The sequence below is a fragment of the Rousettus aegyptiacus genome, unplaced genomic scaffold (assembly GCF_014176215.1).
Source record: "Rousettus aegyptiacus isolate mRouAeg1 unplaced genomic scaffold, mRouAeg1.p scaffold_m13_p_3, whole genome shotgun sequence".
Lineage (NCBI taxonomy): Eukaryota > Metazoa > Chordata > Mammalia > Chiroptera > Pteropodidae > Rousettus > Rousettus aegyptiacus.
The window spans coordinates 99,839,581-99,853,138 of record NW_023416306.1 but is presented as its reverse complement, the minus strand read 5'-3'; the positions used below and the strand labels follow the sequence as shown (position 1 = coordinate 99,853,138).

The 13,558-nt window shown below is 32.0% G+C and overlaps 1 protein-coding gene across 5 annotated transcripts in view; it reads right to left on the bottom strand.

Annotated features, from left to right (window-relative positions):
* STRN3 (striatin 3) overlaps positions 1–13,558 on the bottom strand; it is a 76,185-nt gene that overhangs the window by 4,258 nt on the left and 58,369 nt on the right. For all 5 annotated transcript variants that reach the window (XM_016123606.2, XM_036238608.1, XM_016123604.2 and 2 more), the window contains 7 exons: positions 11,932–12,065; positions 10,454–10,629; positions 10,210–10,257; positions 9,788–9,909; positions 6,075–6,242; positions 4,581–4,721; positions 1,911–2,018 (listed from right to left, as the gene is read on the bottom strand). In XM_016123606.2, coding sequence (XP_015979092.1) covers positions 1,911–2,018; positions 4,581–4,721; positions 6,075–6,242; positions 9,788–9,909; positions 10,210–10,257; positions 10,454–10,629; positions 11,932–12,065 — 897 coding nt within the window. The remainder of the gene's footprint in view (positions 1–1,910; positions 2,019–4,580; positions 4,722–6,074; positions 6,243–9,787; positions 9,910–10,209; positions 10,258–10,453; positions 10,630–11,931; positions 12,066–13,558) is intronic.

Here is a 13,558-nt window from a genome sequence, read left to right as displayed (position 1 = left end):
TTCTCAATAGATTTGGTTTCCCTTCTCACCTCTTTGGCTTTGTCTATAAATAAAACTTCTGTGTCAGTCAAGTTCCTACCACTATGCCTCTGATCAAAACATGCCCTTATCTGAAATTTCCTACTACCCTCTTCACTTAAAAAATATATATCTTACCATTCTTTCAAGGCCTCTTTCTGTAAAGACTCCTTTATTTAGCAGGGCTCATGTTACTTGATCTTTGCATGAGTGCATGCACACACATACACACAAATACACCTCCTATTTTCCCCAGACAACAGTTAAGTCCCCAGAAAGCAGAAACCACATCTTATACATGATAGTAGCCACTGAAGAATACAAAATGCTAATACATTTGTTACCTAAATATTAATATCTAAATATTTATTGAACCCATTCATAGTATTGATTTCCATGATGTTTTGAATAACAAATTTACTAATTTATTTGACAGAATGATATTCTATGAACAATTTAGCTAACCAGCAAATAACAGTTATGGAGATATTCTAGTTTATGACATTTAAATAAATTACCAATTTTTAAAGAAGAATGTCTTTGAAAACAATACATAAGAACACAATTTCCAGTTTAACTCAATGTGTGTGTGTATAAGTGAGTGAGTGAGGAGTTTAGAAAGAATTTTTCTATTGTTTAAGAGCTTACTGCTTCAATTATCTTCATACTAAAGATGAGGTACTAGACTAGGTAACAGAATAAATTGGTAGAATTTATAAATAATTTGAAAGACAAAGACTCTTTGTTACTAAGTAAAATTTCATTACCACTTTTTCTTGATTTCTGTTAGTAAAAGTTCTGACTCAATTTTTGTTTTTAATACAACTACTAAAGTTCCTGAACCTTCTCATACAAATGTAAATCTTCGATAATTAAAAGGACTCTTTTTAGAAATAAAGGAAATTATCTTTCTACTCTTGCAGCAGAGATGAAGATCTTCAGGCTTCATAAGAATTTTCAAAGCATTGATTTGATAAGGTGTTAAACTGATAAGGTGTTAGACGAATATAAATCGTCTTTCCTATGCAAAATCCATTCTAAACTGTTCTGAGTTAAAAGGAATCTGTCCATGAAAGTGTTATCTGAACAAAGAGATTTTCATAAGACTCTAAAGATTAAAAATTATGACTATGCCCTATATAACCTACAAAGAGAAATCTGTAGTTCTGATTTGCTGTTTGCTTGATAATTTGTTCCCTGCAATAATGTTGCAATTAACATTTAGGTTTCTTATTTGGAAATCCTTCAAGACTCTCTTTAAGCTTCTGCTCAAAGAAGCCTCTCTAGCTGTTGGACATTTCCTAAAGGAAAGAAAACAATATTTTATGTAGTATCTAGGTAATGACAGATGAAATAGGGGTCCTTAAAGAAACAACCCTATGGCCAAATTAAGATTTGAGTTGACTTCTATATACAACTGGTAAGTTTCCTGACAGCAATAAATATAGGAAAGATAAAAATAAACCAATTTCCACTATATCATCATTTCATCTACTGAGAAATGATTTTAAAACATCTAAAATGTCAAATACCAGAAAGACACCTCTTCTGCTATACTAATTCACAATAGAATATAAAGGAAAAAATTTCAAATCAAAGTATATTTATTTAAATACTATGACATGAAGAAATCATAACAGGTAGGCAAGGTATAATTTTACATAATTATAATACACACACACACACACACGCACACACACAGTCTTAAGAATAAAACGCAACATATCTTGGAACTGTGCTACATTAATTAAAGCAAAAATCTGAGTTAAAATGGTTGAATTTGGCAATTTTAAAGCTGAAGAGTCAGTATTTTATATAAAAGAACAGCATTTTTGATTGCCTCAAATTTATAGATTAATATGACTGAAAAGAAAATAAGACAATCTACTTACCCGTTTTATTGTCAAAAAATTTGATGTGTCTATCTTCATGAGCAGTTATTGTAACAGGAAGTGTGGGGTGACTTACTACTCTGTTAATATGATTACTGGATTGTAAATCTAAAAAAAAAAAAGGAAGAGAATGTACTAAAATTTAAACCTTCAATTAGAAGCAGGATGACTTTTTTATTCTTACCAAAAAATAAAAATCAAAGCATTTGTATAAAACAAGAAACCTGAGAACTAAAACTAGGGCTGTAAGAGAGAGATAATTTCTTAAAAAATAAATGTTTAAGCTATCATGTCCTATTATGTGGACAGTACTAGGCTCACGTTTAGAAAAAATTATAAGTATTTTAAAGCAGATTTATCAGTGGTTTAGAATTTTTAAAATACTTACAGTAATTATTACTTTTAATAACCAGCTCATAAAAGAATTATAAGCATTTAATGAAAATTCATAAGGATAATTAGATGTTTGCAGGGTACAATCACCATCCTACCCACACTGACAAAAAACACACAAAGAACTAAAACTAATGTTCTTAGGAATGAGATCTTTTCTTTACTACTAAGCTAATTTTTGACTAGAGATGAGGGAGAACAGAGAAGAATCAAAACAAATGGGAAAACGTTATCAACATTACTAGACTTTACGTAAAACAATCATTCCACACGTATACATAAACTCTTAAACACATTACCAAGAAAACCCCATGTATGCATGCGTGTGTGAACGCGCATGCATAATTATCTATGTTTAAGAGGGAGAAAGGAACTAGGGCTGAAAAAGACACTGGAGAAGGTACTTCGAGTGTAATTTGGTTTGAGAGACTTGATCATGGAACCATTTAAATGTTTTACATAATTATAAAATGATTTTTAAAAGTAATCATGAAAAATCAAAACTCAAATTAAACAAATGAATTTAACTATATATCCAATTAATTGGTAAAGCACAAATAAATGACCTATTTCCAGTGACTTTAAAGCACAGTAATTCGGCTGCCCATCCCTAGTAGAATACACCTTAAGTAGAAAATATTATCAGGAATCACACTACTGGTGGTGGTTTTGGTATTATTATTCTGAGATGACTATATGTGTACTGTGAGATAAATAAATTATGATGCTCTTGCTGAGAACCAGGAATTTTGGTATGGTTAAAATAAGGTAAACACACAAAATCAATGAGATAAATCTGAATTTGAATTGAAGTATCTGTATGAATTTATCAGTGTTTTCCTTTTTAAAAAAATGTGTTTGTAGCTTTGTCCACCGAAAAGGCCTAAACCAATGACCACTCAAGAGCACCAACCCAATCACCTAACACCCAGACTGTAGTCTCTAAATGTCACTTTCCACTAAAAGAAACCATGGCTCCTTAGAGAAATGGCTGATTTCAGATATGGGGCACAAAATAAACAAGATGAACCCAGAACATCTTGTCAAATCAGAAAGTAAGAAAACTATCAATGATGACAGGGTCATTAAATTCTAGAGCCAACTTGAATAAACTCCCATTGGCCAAAGATTAAACAATCTGAATAGCAATAACAATAATACTTGCAATGGATTCAATCACATCAAACATATTTATTTTCAAGAAAGATTATAATAATAATAAAAATAAACAACACCCAAAAGACACTAGGCACCTTTGAAGGATGCTAGGGAACCACCACATTATTATTTTGAAAACTGGTAAGTAAAGGGGAGTGGGGAATCAACAATTTATCTTGCTTTTCCTTTATAATCTCTAACTCCAGGGTAACCAAGTTATTGATATGGGGTGGTCCTTTTAATAGAAGTATTCTAGCAAATAAATGGAGAAGTAATGATAGAATCAGAAAACTATTTTTCAATAGTTAATGAATTAATGGACCCAGATAATGATCAAGACTGAAAACATAAGAAAAAGATAAACAACCAACCAGACAATATTTACTTCTGATAAAAGTTCACAAATTACTATTAGTAGTCTAGCCAAAAACATATAAAAACTTTAAAGTGAAGACAGTCAAAAACATTAAACCTGAATTTGAATAAGCCTCTAGAGCTATAACCAATTTACAGGAAGTAAAATGAACAGAGGAGCACATTAAATGATACCCCAAGGATCCAATTGGCAAAATGCAGTCTGCGGGATACACGAAAGGCAAAACTACCCAATTTCTTAAATAGAAAAATGCAAGGGAAATAAAAGAAATGGAGGTGGAATCTACAGATGAAGAGAGACTGAAAGGCCTACAGCCAATCGCACTGCACGGGCCTTATTTGGATTCCTATTTAAATTAATTGTAAAACACATACTACATCCTAGACTTATAACACTGGCTATTTATACATAATTATTGAAGCTAGATGAGTTCATTGGGTTCATTATATTATTTTCTCTACTTTCATATGTACTTCCATTAAAAATTTAAAATTATTTCCCTTGCTTTCACCTTTACATTACTCTACTCACTCCTCTGTCCCCATGTATCCACCCAAGCTTTTAAACATAATTTAAATATCAAAAATAATGTAAATAGATACAACTATAACACATAGAAACTTCTTCCATCCTAAATTCAAATAGTCAAAATATGAAAATAAAAGATTACTATCTACTGTGTAATAAATAACCTTTTTCAAGGTTTCAAAAAAAAACCAAAAAACAAAAACGGGAAAACTTACCAGAATCTATTTGTGATGACAACATTACCAATGACTGTGATGTTTCTAAATCATAAATTACTGTATTACCAGTGTTGAAAGAGGACACCATATGTGCTGGATCACAGCCTATAAAGTCAACCGATGTAGGTATTCCATGCCCTGAAAGGAGCCCAAAAAAGATACAGTGTAACTACAATTCAGAAACCTCTGCTTTTCTTATTCTTGAAATAATATTAATGATGAAAAAGAAAACAATTGTGTTAGGATGGTGAGCTATAACAGGTAACACTCCCTCAATTATTTAAAAAGTGTTTATAACATTCTATTTAATATTACAAAAAATATACAGCTAGTGAGCTCTTAAAGTGAAAGTAGATGTGTAAAAGTAAAAGTTATTTATTCTATGCATTTTCTTCTAAGAGGGGTGAAAAATCCTGGATGAGTTTTTTGGTTCACTGCCAATTACATTATTAGATAATAAATTAGCAATCTCACATCACTGTCTTGAGAGACTATTCACTTGTCTGAGACCGATAAGCCTTATCAAGTAGCTAATACAAGTTGAATTTTCAGATCTGTGAAAATGAAGCTTGGAGTCTGGAATCCACTGATTCAGTACTATCCTATAGTGGCCTGAGCAACAATTTCTCTTTTTAACATAATAAATTCAATTGGCAAGATCAATGCACAACTAAATGAAATCTGGAGTCAAGCAGTTAATTACCTGGGTGAAGCTAGAAATCAATATGTAAATGCATTTTTACCTCAAAAGCTTGGGTAACTAAAAAAAGTAGTAGAATCACTAAGGTATCTATCTAAAAGACCCAATAAAATTAAGCATATATACTATTCATCTAAAATGTTTTAAAACAAATATACTTTTTAATAAAAATAAAAGGTCTGATTTTTAAAACTAATTTTACAAACTGACTTGGAACATAAGACCAACACGAGTACATAAATACATGTATGCAAATAAACGTCATTGCAAGGTAAATTGGTTAAAAGCTTCTTTGACAGGAAAAGATTTTAAATCATGCAGGTAACTCAGTTTGTACTTCTCAGTTAAGGGTGCTGTTTCAGTAACTATGGCTAGACTACGCAACTATTATGCTCCTACAAGAATGTTTGAGACCCAACAAAATTAAGAAGATACACTTTGTGATCCCTTCAGTCTCAGTGGGCAGCCACCTGGAGCAGACAGAGGGTCGCATGTCTGAGTAGCCTCATTCGTCTACTCCACTGTTACAAACATATAGTTTTATTTTTTTAAGTAGGACATGTCCTGAAAAAAGTAAGAAAGCACTAAGCAACAGGACAAACTTGCAAAGCAGCTTTTTTTATGTATAAAAAAATGACAAAGTAAAATTATCGTAAGCTTTATAAAATTCTTTCAATATATCTCTTGAAACAGCAAAGAAATAGTAAATGATTGTTCTGTACGTTTTGGCTTCCAAAAAACAATTCCCACCCACCTCCTCCCCTTTTTTTTAAGAGGCAAAACTTACTGACCTTTGTCTCCATTGTAAGTGCAAATACATGGCAATTTTTCTTGTGGATTCCATAATCTAACAGTGCCATCTGCTGAACAAGACAGTAATTGGTTTTTTATGCCACTATAAGCAAGTCCCCAGACAGCATCTGTATGAGCAACTAAAGTGCCAGCTAGAACGTTTGGCTCTGGAAAAAAATAACAAACAAACAAAAATTAGCTACTAGAAGTTTAAAAGAAATACTCTGGTATATAAAGATAAATTATCATATAATTAAGTATAAGACTACATATACCAGTTATAAAAAGACCAAAGTGTATGCAATGACCATCTCTTTTAAGTTGTGAAGTTACAGGTTATTTTTAATCCCTCCCCCAATACATTCCTGCATTTTTACATTTTCTGGAAGAAACATATACTTTTTTAAAAACAAGCTTTATTGAGCTTAAATTCCCATACCATGTAACTCACCAATTTAAACTGTACAAGTCAATGTTTTTCAGTATTTCAGAGTTGTGCTATCATTGCCACACCAATTTTAGGACACTTTCATCACTCATTAGCTATTCCTCCCCCAATTCTTCAACCCCGCCTTTCTGCAGCCCTGGACAATCACTAATCTATGTTGTTTCTACAAATCTGCCTAATCTGGACATTTTATACAAATGGCTATTTGTGACTGCCTTCTTTCACTTAGCACAGTATTTCTAAAGTTCACCCATGTATCAGCACTTAATTTCTTTTAATTGTCAAATAATATTCATTGTATGGACATACTACATTTTATTTATCTATTCATCTGATGGACATGATGGCTAATAATGTTGTGCATCATTTGTTCTACAAATTTGTTTCTCTAGTAAACTCCCACTTTCCATGGATATTTCTTAAAATCTCCAGATATTTCCCAACATCTCCACCAATCCTCACAGTTGCCAATTACCCTTCCTCATAAATGATTCTCTCTCATATTACACTAAGAAAATATAGCATTGAAAAAGGAAGCTCTCCCCATCTTCCTGCCTCCAAAGCTATAAATCTGTTGGTGTCTAACACCATTTTCTCCACGCTTCCAGATTTAAGGAATTGTCCTTCCTATCGAAGACTAATTCTACGAGGTATATTTTGGATTCCATTCAACTCACTAACTTGCTTTCGTGTTTATTATTTCTCTACTAAACAAATCTTCCTCTTTCTCCTTGGGATCGACAAGCAAACAAATAAGCTCCAGTATCTCTCAACCTAAACAAAAAATCTTCATTATCCTTACACTAAACAGTAGAAAACAGAGTAAATAAGCTTTTTTACCTCCCATTTACTCTCTAAATCACTCTAATATGGTTTCTTATACCAACACCACACCAAAACCACCCTTGCTAAAATCACCCCAAATGATGAACTCTATTCTACCAAACTTAATAAAATTATTTCTTCGATTTCTTTCTTTGCTCTTCTCATCACATTGCTTTTCCTCCAAAGTGTGTGCCCTGAAAGGTTACCCAGAGTTCCCTTCACTCTCTGGTTTTAGCCCTAACATCAAACCTCTGTCTGGCCAAAATCTAGGTGACGGATTTGTCACTTATAAAAAAGAACTTTTCTATCCTCATTGTGATCTAATTAGTGCAGATTGCTTCTTTCTCAAAATGGTTTCTTCTTTGGGTACGTTCCCATAATTCCAAACTCTGCTGTACTTCCTCCAACCTCAAAGCCAGTTTTCTCTTAGTTCCTTTGTTGGCTCTCTTGTTCTAGCCACTCTCCTAATGGCAGAGTTCCTTTTCATCTTACCCTACAAAACACACTCTCTTGGTGTTATACTGTCCATTCTCATATCTTTATATTGATATTACTTACTTGATAGCATCAATTCTTAACATGCCTAAAAACCAAACTCATCATCTTTTATCTTCTCACCCCTTTTCTGCCTCCATTTCAATAAAAGTTACCATCACAGATGCAACTGCTTGTGTCAAAAGGTGATGAAAATGTTCTGAATTAGATGGTGTTAATAGTTGCACAATCCTGCGAATACAGTAAAAGCTACTACACTGTATACTTTTAAAGGGTAAATTTTATTACATGTGAATCATATCTCAATAAAGCTGTTAAAAAAACCTAACAAAATCAGAGTCACTCATCCATTACTTTACCCCCTCAATCCATTTATCAAAAGATTGTGTCTATTCTACTCTATTTCCAAATATGTCTCAAATCCACTTCTCTCCAACTGCTCTGCTACCAACTGCTTTACCACCACACTAATCTTGGCATCGCCTCTCACCTTGTCTACTGGACCTGCTCCATTACAACTTTACAATACAACATTATACTGGTATTCCTCTCTCCACTCTCCCCTCCATGTCCTTGCAACAGCCAGTAATTTTTTGAACTCTACATTTATAGGTCACTTCCTGGCATAAAACTCTTTACAGAAGCTTCCCCCTTATCCACAAGGGAAACATTCCAAGACACCCAGTGGATGTATGAAACTACAAATATTACCAAACCCTGTATATACCACTCTGTTTTATCCTATAATACATACATATGATAAAGTTTTATTTATAAATTAGGTACAGTAAAGGATTAACAACTGATATAGAACAATTATAACAATATAATAAAAGTTATGTGAATGTGTTCTAGCTCTTCCTCCTTCTCTCTCGGCAAACTAGTACAACTTTCTTTTCCCTTCTTCACAATTTCATAGACAGAAAATATGTTCTTAGTGTTGATCTTAGCGACCTCAGCATAAATATATTTTTTCTTTCCTGTGGAGAACTTTCACCTTTTCACTTAAAGGAAATGCATTTTATGGCTTCTCTCTGGCATATGCAAATTGCCAGCATCACACTCTTGCACTTTGGAGTCATTCTTAAGTAAAATAAGGGTTACTGGAACACAAACATTGTTCATACTGTGACAGTGGATCTGATAACCAAGATGGATATAAGTGACTAAGGGGCAGGTAGTGTTTAAAGCATGGATACACTGGACAAGGGATGATTCCTGTCCTGGGTGGGATAGAGAGAGACGGTACTCAACTTCATCATACTACTACTAAGAATGGCATGGCAATGTAAAACTTATGTGTATTTTTGGCATTTTCCATTTAATATGTTTGAACTACAACTGACCTCAGAAAGCAAAGCTGCAGATAAGGAGGTACCATTTGCTAAAACTTCCCTTTCACCTTTAGATTTTGGCCTGAATGTCACTCTTTTAGACTACATCTAAAGAAAGTTCTGCCTGTTACTCTCTCTCATAATGCTATATTCATAGCACTTATCACAATTTGTAACCACAGACTTCATCCTCTTGCTTATCTGTTTAATGTCTCTTTTCCATTAGACTAATTGTTATTTCTTGATGTAGTGCTTAATACTATACCTAGTAAATTTAGGCACTGAGTGTGTATTAAATGAAAAAACCAAAGAGCTTGAATTCTTTTTAAATGAATCAATCATTAAGTAGACCACTGTTCATTAATTAATGTTTTAATATAGTTTCATTTTGAGACACTATAAAATTACCATAGAGAAAGTACCAATTCACAGGCTTAAATATTCATGGCATATTTCTTAATTTTTCTTTTTAATAAAGGAAATTACTAGTACATGAAAGAAAAAAATGAGGAGACTAATACATGTTTAAACAACCTTATTAAATAATATTTGCAGTATTTCTGCCAGCTCCATTCACTTAAAAAAAATACATTTTGAGCCTTTTACTTACCATATGTATCATATGGATCCACATTAGGGCTAGGCATATTCCACCACTGGATGGTTGCATCAATACCACCACTAAAACACTGTTCTCCATTAGAACTAAGAGCTAATGATAGAACAGGACCACTATAATAAACACAGAGGGAAAAAAGTTACTTATAAAAACTAAAAAATTCACATCCACATCCCCAACCTCTGAATTTATATGGTATCTAAAAACTATTTAAGGTAAACATGTACATTTGAACAGTACTGATTATATTTTCATTAATACAATTAAAAATCAAATATTACATTATTCAACTACTGTCTTTTCTAATATAAAACAAACATTGTTAGAAAATAACAAGGTTCAAGAAATGATAAATAATAGTTAACAAACAATAACTATGGTTGTTAATTAACTATTAATTTAGTAAAACTTACATGTGGGCCCTAAATGTGTAGATAGGCTCTACATCTAAAGAGGCACTCCTAAAAGAGGGGAGAAAAGGGGTAGGGGTGGAGAAGGCAATTAAATAATAATAATAAATCACTGGTTGATATTCAAGAGTCATTAGGTAAGCTCATATGAGTGCATAAAAGATACAGGACCAGTAAGGAAGAATAATTACTTATAATTAATAACAAATTTGGAAGGGAAAACAACACAGGCTATTAAAATACTTACTTTTTGGCAGGAACTGTTTTTTGTAAGTTCCAAAGTTTCAGAGTATGGTCCTCAGAGGCAGTAACCAACACAGGTTCTACAGGATGAAAAGCTAATGCCCGTACTCCATCAAAATGGCTTCGTAGTGTATACTTGGGGTTCCATGTCTTTCTAAAGGCATCTTTATTGGCAGGCAACTAAAAAGAAAGAGCACAATACTTAGTAGTAAAAGCAGTAAATTGACAGGCATGTGGAATTTTTGTTTCTTTGTTGTGGTGTGTTTAAAACATTTAAAACTGCCTTGCTAAAATGTCCAGTAGAAATTTAATGTACCTTAAAACTTTGTAATAAATCTTTATCATTTAATAAGAACTAAAAAGAATAATTCATTAGCTTTCAAATATATAGATCAAATGAAGAGCCCCTTAATCTGTTTTACCTAATCATCAGGCTAAACCCAAAGGTCCTATTAACTGTCAGTGAGAATTAAAAAACTACCATGCTGCAGTACTTTTACATGAAAACAAAAAAAATTATATAAATTACTACCAAAAATCCAAGGATACAATATTAACAGTAAATTGACATTTAGAAAATTAGCATGTGAATTTTTTAAAGGCAGCAAGTTAAGGTACTTTCTAAAAGTCTAAGAATATTTTCATCAGCACTATTGATACTGATAAGAGGTTAATTGTTTTACCTTCTTCTCCATCTGTAAAGATAGGCTGTGAAACCTTCCGAAGCAGTCAAAAGTTTACTAGAATTTCATTCCTTATGTACTTTAAAAATATTAATAAGAATAACTCAGCCCACCATGGCTGATGTCTCAAAAGTATGTTAACATAAGTGCAAAATGCAGGAAAAAAATGAATTTGTTAAAAAAATTAGCTTGCTGAAAAACTGCAAATGCAGTAACACAAAATCTAAACAAGTATAGTTAACTCTCATTTGGATGTTTATTGTCTATAAAAAATTTATTTCAAGACTAGTTTCACCTCTAACATTGTCCTTCCAATCCTGCCTCCATTCTCTCCCCATCCCTCAAATGAAGGACTAAGTACATTAAAACTTTATAGTAAGTATTCAAGAAATAGCAAGCTAACTTTAACATTATACTTAAAGAAAAAAAAAGTTCAAAAATAAAATGTGCTTTTTAAGAAGTATCCTGAAGGCAAATAAGTGATTAAGGTTATCTATTTTTCTCTTAACACCAAAATATGGATTGAGAGTTGACTACGCAGATATTTATTGACCAATATTTTAAAGTAATCAATCATCCTAAACTCCTAACTAAGCGACCACATTACCTAAGAAAAATTAAAATACCACGAAAAAGTAGTAATATAAAAAACCCTACATGCCACTTCGAATCAACATATTGACACGCTTAAACTTCTTTTCCATGCACCTCAACATTAATTCTGTTTTTATAAGTGTTTCCAAAAAATAAGGAGCCTTCTATTAAATCATTAAAAAATTAAAAATAAAACTGCACTTACATCATAACTATAGTCTGCATCATTTGTTACCGTCAAGTCTGCAAGGTCTCCAAGGCCCAGTACACTTAACAAAACATCATCAGAACCCATAATAAATGACTTGCCTCCTCCAGATGGAAACGTTATTGGTTCAGCTATAAAGAACAAAACCGCTTCTTAAATGCTGAAAAATCATACAGTATAAGACAATATTGTGGGGGAAATGTAAGCACTTAACAGTTATAATACAGTAATATGATTTTTATTTTCCCATGTCCCTCCTTATTTCTTCCACTTAAAAAAATGAGTTGTAAAAAATATTTAGAAATTGCAACATAATCTTCCACAAATCAAATGTACTAGATATACTATTCCAGGGTGGGAAGGTGGGCACAAAAGCGTTGTCTTTTTACATCACTTATCACTTTGGTACAATTATAGCTACTGTATTTTTTAGAATGTTATAGGTTGTTGCTAAGTCCTTATGCTTTGTATTATATTTGCTTAGAAGTGCTGGCTATTCTAGTCTCTGAAAAAAATTAATATAAGCATTCAAATGCAAATGGTCTCTGGTCTATAATACAGTGTATCAGTTTACTAACAGGAATGCTTAGAATTGCTCAAATTCTTTCTTAACAACAATGGTCTAGAAAGAGGGCAGCTCTACCACCAACAATGTCAATTTCTCTTCTGTAAAAGGTTAATTCATGTGATATTCAGAATGCCTTCCAGCCTTCAAGCTTCATGATTTTTAACTTCCCTTTTATTTACCATGATACTTCTAAAGTAACTAATCTATAAAACTACAGAACTTTAAATTAAATCTGACATTTTGAACAATTAAAATCAAACACAACCATAATTAAAATAACTATAATAATATATTAATATTTTGTTGTAATAGTGATAGTTTAAGCAGTAATTCTCAATATCATTTAAAACATGCTTTGAAAGCAAAATTTTAATCTTAAAATGCAAGGGGAAAGTACACAAGTCATAATACAAACAACTCAAAATATGAAAACATTTAAAATTTATGAGCAAATTTAAAAGGGAAACATAAAACTCAAGCTAATTGTCAATTGTGAAAAATTCCTATGAATAATGATATAAATTTAATACACTACAGAAAACATAACAAGTATATATAAAATTTGTCAGCCATCACTACTAATGAAAATAATTTTAAGACACAAGTCAACTTCTAGATATATACAACAAAAGTAACATTCATCTTTATTTAGAATATCTTATTTATCAAAGTAAGCTATAATATCAAAGCAAGCTATAGAATTTGACTCAAATCAGGTACTAAATGATATTGGTAAAATGTCGTGAGTCAGCAACTGACGTAGAGCAAATATGATAGAAAACATACATGGGGATGCCAGTAGTATTTAATCTTTTTTCTTTTAAAAAATATATTAAAATTTAGCTAACATACAATATTAGTTTCAGATATAATTTTTCAGTGATTAAAACTGAATAATCCGTAGCACTGATCCTCCCTAGAACATCTAGTATGTAGTTACTGGTAATAACAGGAGCAGCTAAGAATGATAAAATCGATTATGTTTAAAAACAATTATATATATAAAATTCATTAGATATTTACTCAAAGCATTTTTAGCCAGTACAGGTACATTTT